Source organism: Carassius gibelio, chromosome B7 (genome assembly GCF_023724105.1).
Source record: "Carassius gibelio isolate Cgi1373 ecotype wild population from Czech Republic chromosome B7, carGib1.2-hapl.c, whole genome shotgun sequence".
NCBI lineage: Eukaryota > Metazoa > Chordata > Actinopteri > Cypriniformes > Cyprinidae > Carassius > Carassius gibelio.
The window spans coordinates 16,847,838-16,863,224 of NC_068402.1; the positions used below are offsets into that span (position 1 = coordinate 16,847,838).

General features: G+C 40.2%; 1 protein-coding gene across 1 annotated transcript; it reads left to right on the plus strand.

The window, feature by feature from the left end:
* The first annotated feature begins 1,030 nt into the window (after window positions 1–1,030).
* On the plus strand, window positions 1,031–15,363 carry LOC127962047 (dipeptidase 2). Its single transcript, XM_052561467.1, has 11 exons — window positions 1,031–1,179; window positions 2,648–2,796; window positions 3,005–3,131; window positions 3,850–3,979; window positions 9,895–10,036; window positions 10,242–10,311; window positions 10,740–10,916; window positions 11,039–11,123; window positions 11,194–11,269; window positions 11,584–11,719; window positions 15,003–15,363. Exons 2-11 carry the CDS (start codon window positions 2,657–2,659, stop codon window positions 15,189–15,191), a joined length of 1,272 nt encoding a protein of 423 aa, XP_052417427.1. The 5' UTR covers window positions 1,031–1,179; window positions 2,648–2,656; the 3' UTR covers window positions 15,192–15,363.
* Window positions 15,364–15,387: the final 24 nt, after the last annotated feature.

The window sequence follows — 15,387 nt, forward strand, 5'->3', positions numbered from 1 at the left end:
GTTATACCCACGGTTTCACAGACAAGACTTAAGCCTAGTCTCGGACTAAAATGCATGTCTGGGCTGTTTTCACTGAAAGACACTTGCACTGATCTTAAACTATGTCGGTGCCCTTGTTTTGTACAGGGCAGAGATGAACTGAACAGAGAGGACATCACTGAATTCAATGATGAACTGCCTTTAACTGTCATTTTGCATTATTGACACACTGTTTTCCTAATGAACGTTGTTCAGTTGCTTTGACGCAATGTATTTTGTTTAAAGCGCTATATAAATAAAGGTGACTTGACTTGTCCGAGATGCACACAAGTAATGTTATTTTCTAAGGCATGTTTATAAAAGATACTTAAATGTCCTAATTGTACAATGGCCTAATCCTGGTTTAACCTAAACCCTGTCTGTGAAACCAGGCCTTAAAGTGCTAATAAGATCTTAAAAGAAAAATACAATGTTTATATTTATTTATATAACTAAACTCTATAGCAGAATAACTGAAGAAATGATTTTCCTCATAAAAATATCTGCCTGTTACAGCCAAGCCAAAGTGTAATTTAGTTATGTATTTATTTTATTTATTTCTTTTTGTGGAAAATTCACATAGCCTAATTTGTGTGTAGGCTATATTGAGCTGGATGGCTTTAGCGTGATGGATTTGTAAGTTGACATTTGTCACAAATTTAAGTTCTGTTGTAGACCCCTTTTAAAAAGACAGTTGGCATGTTACTTTGTGGTTACACATTATGTGTTATATATTTTTATGTTTTAATGTTTTTTTTTTTTTTTTTTTTACTTATTTTTAAGTTAATTTTTTAATTTATTTTTTTGACTCATCATACATTGTGTTTTCTGAGAACATGGCAACTTTTTAATCTTTGTCATTTTTCGTACAGTATATGTATATGACACTAATTCACTTATCTAACATTTTAAAGCGTGTGACAAAGTCAAAAAATGTGTTTTTCCGAAGGCCTGTGTTTTTCACGTGCTTCCAATTGGGCTACAGAGGGCGACAGTTATCCGAAGGGCAAAGCAGCACCAGAGCATTTTTTTTTTAACCGAGACATAATCTGTAGAACAACACATGGACAAATTCCGCACAGAATAACAGATTACTCCACATAGCATAAACATCTCTTCAAGTTCACGAGTAGCCAACTTTAAAGCAAGCCTCCTGAAGCGGTGAGTAATGGCTAATTGTATTTATAATAGGCTATGAGTATTTTACAGACGGACATTTCAGGCGTGCTTGATACTGTTTGACAGATACTATTTGACAGAGTTGAGGAGATCCCGATTTCTAACACTTTTTGTAATTCAATACTTTTTTTTATCCCGGTGTATAGACAGTTAGGTAAGACAGTTAGGTTTACTGTAAGGATACGTACACTTAGGCTATATATTACATAAATGCTGAACATCTTTACTCCAAAATATAAAATATAGTTAATTGAATGCTCTCATAGCGAGGCGTGTTCACACTTCATTTGCTCGACAGATAAAATAGAATGTGTTTAAGCTGAATGCTCAATAACATTTTCATCTTAGTACAACATTAAAAAGATACCACAGGTCGACATTTTTTGGAAACAGATACACTTACATCAGTGAAGTGTATAAAATTAATAATAATAAAACGTGGCCTGTGGGTTTTGCTGATTATATCTTGTTGCCAGGATGATATAAGCTGTATTTAAAATAATGGAAACAAATAAAGGGTACTTTTGAAACGACCATATATTTATGCATTTAGCAGACGCTTTTATCCAAAGCGACTTATAGCTTGCATTCAATTCGGGCAATACATTTCTTTTTAGCATGCTCTGAGCCACAGGAACATGACAACCTCTCTATGTGGCGAATAGCCTGGGTCTCCCCTTCATTTCATTTCATTTCTTACTTAAATTTAAAATCAGCTTCTTAGTAATTAAACAAGTTAGAACGAGTCTTGCCACAAAGATTTCTATGAAATATATCTTGATATATATATATATATATATATTAGTGCTGAGCAAAAAATAATCACATCAAAATTAAAAGTTTTTGAGTACAATATATGTGTGTGTACTGTGTATATTTAGTATGTATATATAAATACACACATGCTTGTATATTTTTAAGACAAATATGTTATATATATTTACATGTAAATATTTTCTAAATACTGTATGTGTGTGTCTTTATATTTACATAATTTATATACTGTTATAGTTGTGTGTGTTTGCTAACGTATAAATCAAGCGCTCGAGTAGCGTCTTAATCAAATGAGGAGTTTACTGAACATCGATGGAGATAACATAGACAATATACAACACTACTATATTATCACATTAACTACCATCAGGATACAACATCAACTTAACCAACATCAATCACGGACGAGGAAGAACTGAACAGGCAGGGTATTTGAGAACACAGGAGGATCAATCAATTAACAAAACAAGAACAGGAAGAAGACCAAATAAGGAAACAGAAAGTTCATGAACGTAACATATACACAGACATGCATATATTATGTGCTCAAAAACTTTTAATTTTGGATGTGATTAAGCAAGATTAATCATTACCCAGCACTAATATATATATAGTACAGTTTGGCTACTCATTACTGTACATGCCAGCAAATCCTTTGACTTTTTTTTTTTATCAGCATCATAGGATGTTAATATATAAAATAGCAGGCATCAGAGGTGCCTGGATACAGTGGTTCATATGCACCCTTCTTTCACTTCTTCATGGAGTAATATCCGAAACCGGTAGAGCACTGGATATAATGAAAAAATATCCACTGATTGATGGGTATGTCTTACTTTTCACTTACCTTCACTTACACATTATTAATTTTTACTTTTAATCTGTGCTTTAAACATAACTGGTTTATAATATTATATAGCTGAGGATACTGACAGTATATGTCTTCAGAAAAGGTTGTAATTGCAACAGCTGCTGCGATACAAATGGTGTTGTGATTTTTGATTTCACACCGCTTTTCTTTCTCTTTACTCAGACACAATGACCTGGCATTACGTCTGAGAATGTACCATAATAACAAACTGAGCACTTTCAATATGCACAACAATTCTAAGGTGGCTACAGATATTAATCGCCTCACTGCTGGCCATGTTGGAGGACAGGTAATTTATCTTGGCTGATTTTTGAGTATAATCTGAATCTTTAACCATTTATAAATTCACAAATCTATATTTGTGTATATTGTATATTGTGTAAATCAAGTGCTGGGCCTGATTGACAAGCTTGTTCTACCCAGAATTCACATACAGTTGATTTTGTGTGATTCGATGAGCAATATATGATTATCTTTAACCATTATCTGGATCTAGAATACCTGAGAAAAGATGATGTCACCCCCTTAGAGGACCTCAGATGATGCTTACCCTGAAACAACATACAGAACTACCACATTTTGTTATAAGTGCACTGTGATTGCATCATATAATAATTGCTGTTAATAGCGTTCATCATGTTTGACTACATCTTTAATTGATTTTTCCAAAAATATCGCCATATGCACATAAACTGACAGTCACCACTGATAAGCTTCAACTAAATATTGTAGAAACGTAATTTTCTATAAAGTTACTTTGCAGTGATTTCTATCATAAAAAGCGCTATACAGATAAACTTGAATTGAACTGAATTATCTTAAAGTCCACTTTCCTATTTCTTATAACTGACTTCTTGTAAAGTCACTCAATTGCACTGAAACTGCTAGTTTCTTTCCAAAATTAAAAAAAAATCTTAGACATTTTGGACCCATAAGTGAGTGGCCAGTTTGCTGTTTTGGTTATTTTGTGCATGATTAGAGATAAATAATTATTTGATATTTGTTAGGTTTTTGCGGCATACGTGATGTGCACGGCTCAGGATAAAGACGCTGTCAGACTGACCCTGGAACAGATTGATGTAATACGTCGTATGTGTACTGAAAACCCAGAGATGGAACTGGTCACCACAGCAGAAGGTACTATTGCACCCCAACCTCCAATTGACCAAGTCATTTCACTTTGCTGTGACTGAACATTTTTGAAGCAAGCCTGGTTCTACGGGGGTGCTAGAGGGTAATAAGCACCCTCAAACAAAAACAATAGCACCCTCAGTGAAAGCTGTAATAATGGCATTTCATTGCAGATTTGGCAAACTATCCAGTGTGTTATGGTTTGCGCGAGATCGGTTTTGCAGTGTTGAGTAATAGCATGTCACAGACATATCTGTTTATTTTTTTGTCAATCAGAGGCATTTAAGAATCCACTCACTGCTCAATAAATCGCCAGAGTTATTGCAGGTGTTGTGTTCAGTATGAATCTTCTCATTATAACAAAGTGTAGGCGAAGTGTAATTAAGAGATTCGTTGTGCAACATAGAGACCTTCATTAATTATAACATAACTTTGTGAGAACATGATCAACTAAGTTGCATGACAGGTTTTTAGTGACGGAACGTTCTTTGCGCAATATCAATGGACGACACTAAAACCTTTACATAGCCTAGGCTATAAATTAATGTTAAAGCTCCGTCACTAATTTAAGAAGCACCCTCAGGAATTAGATTTTAGATCCGGGCCTGTTTTAAAGTTTTCAACTTTATACTGAACAGTTTAAGGAATTTAATTTCATTCTTTTTTTAGGAATTTAATTAATGTTTATAGGTTTGTCATCTCAAATTATTTTTCAAAACAAGCATATCCTACATTACTAAACATTGCTAGTCAATGGTCACCAAACAACATTCTTCCACCGAGAGTCCTACAGGTTTAGAAACTCATGAGGGTGAGTAATTGATGATAAAACTTTTAGTCTCTTCAGGGAAAGTTTGAAAACAAAAATCTTAGTGGCATGAAAGTTCCCTCGGAAGTCCATATCTGGAGAGGATGTTGTAAATAATCTCCAGTAAATTCCAAATGAACAAGATTCTTGCCTACACTTGTTGTGTAAGTAAAAGTAGAAGAGATTTTGCAGTCTCACAATTACTTGCCTGCGGATATCCCTACACAACATGATTGGACCAGTGCTTTCCATACATAACACTGTCAAACATCTAGACTGCATTTCACATATCACATACACTACCATCCAAAAGATGGGGTGGATATTTTAATGTTTTGGAAAGAAAGTCTCTTTATGCTAACCAAGGGTGCATATATTTGATCAAAATAAGTAGTTCAATCAGGACCACTTCCGTCAAGTATATTTAATGACAATTATAATTGCATACAGTTAGTGTTGGCGGTATGGTTATGTTCTGGGCAACACTCCACACGCCTGTCCATGCAGCCATGCTTGGACAGATCGGGGAAAGCAGCAATACAAACCCCCCCGGGGTATAGAACAGAACCATTATAAGCATACATAATTACAATTCTCAATTACATGAGTTGTAAAAATGCCATGGAGACTGCTTCCAATGAAGACACTGTAAAGAAAGAACAAGTTAGATCAGATTACAGGTTCAGTTGGTGGAGTTGGGGTTGGGGGAGGGAGTTAATTGCAAGCAGCAATGCGATGGAGAGACACTGAATAATGGGAATTTAAATAGACCGCAGGTGATAGGTTTCAAGACTGGATTGGTACACGTCAGGAATAGCTGACTCTCAGCTGATGCAAGCATGACTAACATGACCTGACTGAACTAACGCGATGCTCGATTATTGTTAAATATTATTGTAATTTAAACAACTATTTTAATACATTTTCAAATGGAACGTGTTGTGTTGCATAAAATGTAACAAAATATAGCATTTCTTGTTATTATCAATGTTGAAAACGTCTCTAGGTTACGTATGTAACCCTAGTTCCTCGAGGGAAAAAGACGCTGCGTCGAAGCGCTATGGGGAATGCATCTAGCATGAGCGACTCTGAATAACGCGTGTAATCAGTCCAATGGAAGAGAGTGACGTCACGGGCGGGGTGACGTAAGCGACCAGGAAGCTATAAAAGCACGTGCAGCGCAGATGGCGTAAGCTTCGAGGACCAGGAAGCGCCGGGGGTATGGCCTTGAGACTCAGCGTCTTGCACCCTCGAAGAACTAGGGTTACATACTTAACCTAGAGACGTTTCTCTTTAGGAACTCGAGCTGTGTCGAAGCGCTATGGGAAACAAGTACCAACGCTGCCAGACTACCAAACCCCTGACTAGTGTTTATCCGAAGAGCACAGCTTAGGAAGAGAGGACTGAAGTGCCTGGAGTGACTGGCATGTCTTAGCCATATAATCTTGCAAAAGTAGAAGGCGTGGACCACCCCGCAGCATTGCAGATGTCCAGCATGGACACACCTGCTAGGAAGGCCTTGGAGGCCGCTTTACCCCGTGTGGAGTGAGCCTGGGCTCACTACACCAGGGGACGACCAGAGGACTCATAGGTGGCTTGATAGTCTCGTTTATACAACAACTAATAGTCTGCTTAGAAGCAGGAAAATTCCTCTTGGGGGGACCGTAGCATACAAGCAATTGGTCTGTTTTTCTCCACAGGGCAGCTGTGTGGACGTATGCGTCCAACGCTCGAAATGAACACGTACAATTAAGTTTCTTTTGTTCGGGCTCCCGAAAGGGAGGAGGACAGAAGGCCTGCAGCACTACAGGTTGTGGTGTGACAGAGGGAACCTTAGGAACATATCCCGCTCAAGGGTATATGAACACTTTGGTCATGCCAGGTGCAAAATCAAGATGGGGGGGGGAGGGAGTGGGCACTGAGAGGGCCTGTAATATCCTACTCTCCTCAGAGAGGTAATGGCCAACAGAAAGCCGGTTTTAAGAGTCAGATGTATGTCTGAGATATCTTGAATAGGCTCAAACAGAGATTTACAAAGAGCCTCTAACACCACAACCAAGTCCCACGGGGAATACGGAACCTTACTGGAGGGAACGTGTAACTAAGGGGTGTCTTCCCAAAGACTGACCATCGAGAAGGGCATGGTAGGCCGCAATGGCCGCCACGTAAACCTTCAGCGTGAAGTGGGTCAACCCTGCAGAGAGCCTGGCCTGTAGAAACTCTAGAACTGTACCAACTGGGCGGTTTGCTGGGTCAAGCTGGCGGTCTTTGCACCATGAGGTGAAGAGTTTCCACCTCAGGGCGTTGAGGGAGCTTTGGCTTGGAGGATGGTCTCAACAACCTCGGTTGAGAGATTGGATGCTATGAGTTGTGCCCCCTCAGGGGCCACACCCACAGTTTCCATAACTCCGGGCGAGGGTGAATTATGGTGCCCAGCGCCTGTGAGAGTAGGTCTGTCCTGATCGGTATCTCCCATGGAGAGCCGTCGAGGAGTGGGACCAGATCTGTGAACCATACTCAGCCCGGCCAGAACGGGGCTACTAACAACAGATGGACCCCATCCTGGTGTACTCTCACCAGAACTCCCGGGAGCAGAGCAATAGTACCATAGCGTCCAGTCCCAGAGGAGCTGGATGAACCAGAGCGAACCAAATAGGACATTGTGATGCCTTTTGAGTCGCAAAGAAATCTACTTGAGCTCTGCCAAAATTTCTCCATATCTGCTTCACCACCTCGGGGTGAAGTTTCCATTCGCCGGGCCTCGGCCCCTGCCTCGACAGTATGTCTGCTCCCATATTTAGTTTCCCAAGAATATATACTTCTCTTAATGAGAGGAGTTTGTCCTGGGACCACACAAGGATCTGGTGTGCCAGCTTGTACAAGGGGCGCGAACGCAGACCTCCCTGGTGGTTGATATAAGAGACCACCAATGTGTTGTTGGTGCGCACCAACACATGGTGACCCCTTAGGTCTGGGAGGAAGTGCTTCAGTGCATGATAAACTGCTAGCATCTCTAGACAATTGATATGCCTTGTCAGATGGCGACCACTCCACAGACCATGGGCAGGGTGGCCAATCATGACCGCACCCCAACCAGTGAGGGATGCATTCCTCGCTAGTATTACACGGCGACAAGGAGCTCCAAGCACCGGGCCCTGATTCACGGAGGCAGCGCCGCATGACCTTGATAGTTTGAAGTAGATTTCCACCAGCCTGCCCTGCTGCCGCATACCATTTGCCCAACAAAGCCGAGGTTGTTCCGAGCGGCTTGGAGGGCAATGCCGGGGCCTTCAGAGACGATGCGGCTCCGGGGAACAGATAGCTCCCAAGCGTCTGTTCCACCCGAGGCATTACCATATAACCCTGGAGCCCAAGACTGGTTACTCACTGAAGCTAAGTATGGCTGAGCCTGGTCAGTTCCTGGATGGGAGACCCCCTGGGAAAACTAGGTTGCTGCTGGAAGAGGTGCTAGTGAGGCCAGCAGGGGGTGCTCACCCTGTAGTCTGTGTGGATCCTAGCGCCCCAGTGTAGTGATGGGGACACTATACTGTCAACAAGCACCATCCTTCGGATGAGACGATAAACTGAGGTCCTGACTCTCTGTGGTCATTAAAAATCCCTCTCGAAAAGAGTAGAGGTGTGATCTCGGCATCCTGGCTAAATTCGCCCATTGGCCTCCGACCGTCATGGCCTCCTAACAATCCCCATATCTGCTGATTGGCTGCAACACTCTGTCTCCTCTCCACCAGTAAGCTGGTGTGTGGTGAGCATTCTGGCACACTATGGCTGCCGTAGCATCATCCAGGTGGATGCTGCACACTGTCGGTGGATGAGGAGATACCCCCTGACTATGTAAGCGCTTTGAGTGCCTAGAAAAGCGCTGTATAAATGTAATGAATTATTATTATTATTATTAATATTATTATTATTATTATTATTATAACTGTGTAGCCGTGCTCGCCCATCCCCACCACATTGCCATAGTAATCTGATGATGGGATGTAGAGGCAGGCTGAAAACGGGTATTTCCACGATCTGGCTATCTCTTAGTGCAGATCAGGAAATAATGGAAGGCCTCGGCTTGGAGGTGGTTGACTCGCCCGTAGGCAGCGTTCATTGAGCATGCTTCGCTGCAGTTCAGTTGTTTTCTCGGCGGGCCATTCGATGCTTAGTTTGGCCACAGCGCGAGTAACCACCTCTAAGAGCTCCTTGTTTTGTGGCGAATGGGGTGGTGAATCCGTGTCAACAGATTCCACATCAACCTCCTCGGAGGAAGAGAGGCGGAGTGTCGATCCCTCTCCCTGGGTGGAAGGAACAGCACAGCGTGCTTTCGACTCCAGAGATTGGGCGCCAGATCTGGCAGAAGTGGAAGTAGATAGGGACTCGCCCTTCTCCATTCCCTCCGGCAAATCCACTTGCGAAACCCCACGAGTGCAGCTGCCTCAGCAGAAGCAGGGCCAGCACCGCGGGGAATGCACACAGAGCGACCCGACTTAAACATGACTTGGAGCTCTACTGGACAGACAACAGTAAATAAGACTCACAAGACAAACAGTGTACATTCACACTCAGAGCGCTTGCTGAAGATGCAAAGCTGACGCGAGCTGTGCGGCATGTGCTTTTATAGCTTCCTAGTCACCCCACCCGTGACGTCACGCTCTTCCATTAGACTGATTACACACGATATTCAGAGTCGCTCATGCTAGACGCGTTCCTCATAATAGGAACAGTTGTGCTGCTTAATATTTTTGTGAAAACCATGATAGGTTGTTTTCAGGATTGTTTGATGTATAGAAAGTTCAAAAGAACAGTGTATTTTGGAAATTGTTTTAAATTAATAGATGTTTATTAAAAACATGATATGTAAGGTATTTAAAAAAAAAATTTATTAGATTGACCTGTCATGTAGTTTCAGCCAAATGACAAGTGCCTGGCTTAGAAACGGCTACAGTTGTACTCATATAATTTTACAGGGAGATGCAAAAGCACTAATTAAATGTCCATTGCGCTCAGATTACTACTGTTGTGAGGAGAAGAAGGAAAAAGGGATTCCACATTGTTTTATATATTTGTGTCTTTAAACTATTAATAAAAGAAATTGTGTGTGTTTAAGGAATGAGGAATAGTACAAAAATCGCATGTCTAATCAGTATAGAGGGAGGCCACTCCATCGACAGCAGTTTAGCAGCACTACGCATGTTCTACCAGCTTGGAGTAAGATCCATGGCCCTCACACACAACTGCAACACCCCATGGTAAATACTCATCATACATGTACTGCATATGCTAATATTAATAATCTGTGCATTTAAACTAACAAGTTTTAAAACTGAATTGAGAGAGGAGCACAAATGCAAAGTATACTGCATACTTCAAGACATACTGTACTGTCCCTCAATTTTTATTGGTCCATTTCATATAGTTAATTTATTCAACTTTTTCCAATAATTTCATGTGTAGGGCTGGGAGCTCATCTAGTTATTACAAATATTACCAGCAGAATAATAACAGGCTGACAGATTTTGGCAAGGTAAGTTTTTCTTGATGAATCAGTGGTCAATAAAAAATGTAAAACAGATGTGGATTAAGATAAAGTTCAATTCAAGAAAGTTGAACCAAAGTTACACTTGTATTTAGTGGGGGATTTGACCCGTTATTAAAGGCCTCTTTCGTTCTCTTCTATATTTGGAAATCCCTGTCTTGTGTCCCCTTTTTGAACCCAAAGTCTAGAGACAAAAAAATACTGAAAGTTCAAAGACTTACTAAAATATTCAAAATGGTGATTTGTGTATCCTGTTTGCACAGTAGATCATCTTAAAAAAGATTCTGGAGCATATGTGTGTCAGAATTGCTGACAAATTTGTACCCGTAAATTTGTACCCACTAAGTGGATCAGAAAAAAAATGCTTTATACTGGTAATTAATGAATTTATTCATTCTCAAATCGTCTCTCCCCAGGCAGTGGTGAATGAGATGAACAGGTTGGGAATGCTGGTTGATCTGTCCCATAGCTCATGGGAGACAGCCAGAGCTGTGCTGAAACATTCCACTGCCCCGGTTGTTTTCACCCACTCTTCAGCCTATGCTATCTGTAACAATATTCGCAATGTACCGGACGATCAGCTGCTGCTGCTGGTGAGCACCCCCCCCCCCCCCCGACCATGTTTTACTAAAAGAAAGACACATTTCACCTGTTTTTTTTTTACAATAAAAAATGGCAAATATTTAGGAAAGAACAAACTTTGCTTTCTTTCTAGAAAGAAAACGGCGGGCTTATCATGGTGAACTTCTACAGCACATTTGTAGCATGTTCAAATAACACAAGCGTGTCTGTTGTGGCTGGTAAGATGTTAGATTTCTGTTTATTTATTTTCATTTATTTTGGTTTTAATTTGAAATGTGTGTTTTTTAGATCATTTCGATCATCTAAAGCAGGTGATTGGAGCTGAAAGCATCGGGATTGGAGCAGACTTTGATGGGGCACAAGGGTAAGTTAACATCTGTATTGACTTTGCACAATTTTTGTTTACACACTTTAGGCTCTGTTTATTTTAACATACCTCCACGGAATCCATGCTAGCAGAATTCTGCAGAAAACTGTAGATTTCTGCTGAATTTATATTTTACATATCAATTTGTTAGTAGCAGTAACATTGTAGTGCTCTCAGCACCTCTTAACACATTTTACAATATTTAAATCCATCCAGAAGTCATAACCCTGAGAACCACAAAAAAAAGCATGCAGATTATGCCAGTGCCCTTATCTGTGTGCAAGTGTTTATGTGTGCCTGTATTATTACAGATTCCCTAAAGGCCTGGAGGATGTTTCCAAATATCCAGCATTAATTGAGGAGCTGATAAAAAGGAACTGGACTGAGGAAGAGCTGGCAGGAGTGCTAAGACTGAACTTCCTCAGAGTGTTCCGAAAGGTTGAGAAGGTCAGTCTGACTCTCTAACCATTAGGCCACGACTTCCTTTAGGGGCAGTATAAATATTCACTCACACTTGCAATAGACATTAGTAAACATAACATAGCAAACATATACTTAACGTACATACGTTTTTGTGATAGGACATGTTTTCTCAATCACTGACCACTGGCCACTTTGGTCACAATCAGAACCTGTTAACTGAATTTTGGTTTTCTGTAAATATCCCAAAGATTTAACTCTGTAAAGGTAATTTCTTTGACTGTTCTCTGTTTTTGGCATTAATTCTATAAGACATCCCAGCTGAAATATGGTCTAAACTTTCTCACACATATTCTTATAGTATCTTGTTCCTCAGCTACTTTCTTTGTTGTACTACAGTGGTGAGCTTTACAGCCAGATGGAATTCCTGGAAGAATTTCTTCCAGTTCCTTTCATTTTCCTTGAAAAAGACTTTTACTCCTTGCTCTCAGTGATCCCCATTAATTTATCTGATCACATTACAGCCACTTTATTCCACTCTCAGCTAACCCTCTTCTTTTATATAACAGTTTTTATTGCAGCATCCAATTTAAAAAGCACCTCTACCTTATGTCTCAAATCTCCAGAGAGACTATAGAAAGTGTATCTGTTACAGCAGGGCTGCCAACTCTTACACATTTGACACTGTTCTCACGCCACTCATTAAAAAACACTGGGAGCAAAGAGAGCACTGACAGTGTGCTGACTGTCGAGACAGAGTAGGCCCGGAGTCATCAACCCGTCGATCGCGGTCGACAAGTCGATCTTGGAAGCATTTTAAGTCAATCGCAAAGAGTTTTCAAAATCAGATAAAAAAAAAAACAATATTTCTAATAATTATTATTTATTAATTTAAAATGCAGCTGTGTGAGCTTATTGTGTGTAGTAAATGGCGTCTAGGGGAAGGAGAAGGGTATATCTGTCCAGTCAAGTAGCCTATAGTTTACATATAATGTCTGTAAAACAACCGCTTTCTTTATACTTTGCCTGGCACCACAGCGTGAGCCTCCACTGAGTGGACGCGCACCTCCCAAAACAGACGAGGCATTTATACTTGACACATAACTGTTTTAGACTGAAAACCAGACCATGCAACTGATTTAGACGCGCATACTGGCTGCCGGTGTGATGAGATGCACTAATATCCATCTGCTCGGGCAGATTCGGCTTAAAGTCGTGCATCTTCGGATATATTGTTAAAAGTGTTTGTGTTTTATGTTGTTGAAAAAGAGAATCAGTGTTTTAGGCCTTTGATTGATTGATTATTGTCTTTAATTTGTGTGAAAATATTTTTGAAGAATTGAAGGATGACTGTTGTCATAATATTTTATATGCTAGTTGGACTAACCTGAGTATTTGCATTTTGAAGTGTTTGAAATATGTTTTAAAAGGGAAAGTGAAACAGTACATTATTGGCTTAGCTTACCACCATGGTACTCCAGTGGTCACCAACCTTTTTAAGCCTAAAATCACATCCAAAGTCCAAAAGATCTACCACTTGCAAAAATACTGAGCCTCCCCCTCATCTTGTACCGTGTGAACACAGGCAGGTAACGTCTTGTGTCTTAACTGAGTTTAGGTTAGTAACTAATATATTGTGTATCCTTTATAGAATTAAGTTAGCATTAGGAAAGTAAATAAAAAAAAGACTAGCACCACTGTCAGACAAAACTGACAGGTTTTGTGTTTTTTTTTAAAGAACCCAACCCCCCTTCCCCCCACAGGATTTCTTACTCCAACCTGAAATGAGTTGGCGACCCATATATACATATAGAATATCTCACACCTAACCATAATGTTCATGTCAATGTACGATAAGCTTTCTACTCCTCTAAATGCCATCACACTGGTTCAGCACATTTAATCTGATGAGATTTTATCAAACTTTAGCCGAGCTCAGTTTGGACCACAACCAATGCAAGAAATATTTTTAAACGCTGTTTTCTCAGCCTTATGTATCACTTCCACAAACTACAGAAAACCCTGTCTTCTGGTTGCCTATTTTGCTTTTAGGTCTAAATTTATATATTTATATATGTTATTTCAAAACAATGTTTTTAAATCAACATTCATTTAATTCACTTTAAAGGGGGGGTGAAATGCACGTTTTCACTCAATGTCCTGTTAATCTTGAGTACCTATAGAGTAGTACTGCATCCTTCATAACTCCAAAAAGTCTTTATTTTTATTATATTTATAAGAGAAAGATAGTCTGTACCGATTTTTCCCGGAAAAACACGACAGGCTGGAGGCGTGACGTGTGGGCAGAGCTAAAGAATCACGAGCGCCAGTAAGCTTTTGCGTTGAGAGCGTCTGGAAGCTGTGACACAGATCCAGAGGCTGAAATTTAACAACAGCAGCATCAGCAAACGACGTCTCTATGTGGTATGTACTAAAACTGTATATATTTGCTTAGCGGTTTTGGAAAATGACTAAGTTCCACTTTATATCGTCTTTTTATCGTTTTTTTTTTAAGCTGTACATGTGGAAAGTGCAGTTTGATGACAACATCGCATGTTGTTTACTTGATGTGCTTATTACACGCCGATAGGTAAGTTAACAACACAGAGACATTTTAAGCAGTTTTACTCACCGCCTGCGGTTCCAACACACGATCGTGACCCTTTTTCGTTGGGACTGCATTATCCTTAAGAAATAAACGATATGCAAACCTGGGCCTTGTTTGGCAATTGTTTGTAAAACAAGCATCTTCGAAATGCAGGGAACAAACAAAAACACTTGCACAACTCCGTTGATGCTCTGTAAAAATAAACTCCATCCACTGGTCCCTTAATGCTGTTTATTCTTTGGTAATCTGTGCAGGGTTGTCTTGCCCTGGCAAACAAAAACACACTCCTTTTGTTACATTTCGTGACGCTCTCGCTCTGATCAGTGAAGTCTGTTGTTCTCTCAGTGCTCTGCTATACGGGAGCGCGCGCTCTTCTGGCAGACGTGCCCTCAGGACCCATATAAGGAAATTCCGCTCCATCTAACGTCACACAGAGCCATACTCGGAAAAAACTTTCCGAAACTTGTGACAACGTACACATTAACTTTGTACATGTTTAGCATGGGAATCCAACTCTTTAACAGTGTAAAAAACTCAGTATGCATGAAATAGCATTTCACCCCCCCTTTAAGGACATGTTAAGTACTGACAAAAAATAAAAGTTTTATTCTTATAATTTGTATATATTAGAAGTCTTTCCCTCAGTGTGGTCAGAGCACATTTGGATATATGTTAAATATTTCTCTCTCTCCATATGTTAAGGTACGTGATGATATGCTGCACATTTTACCCAGTGAAGCTGAGATCTCACTTTCAGAAGTAAACCAGAACTGTCGTGTGAAGCTGGTCCATCCAGGCAGGCCTGAAAGTAGCCATCGAAATGGAAACGCTCCATTAATGCCTGTGAAAGCATTAATCTGCTTCATATTACTTCTGATGCACTCACAGTAATCTAATAATGAATCATCCAGAGACAGTATACAAATTAAACATTTCCCACAGACTGCTTAGCCAACACTTGATTTTAAATCTCAACAAGACCAGGAGTATATATACACACACACACACACACACAGTATATACACACACACACACACACACACACACACACACACACACACAAGTAATCATACCTCAAAGTGCTCAA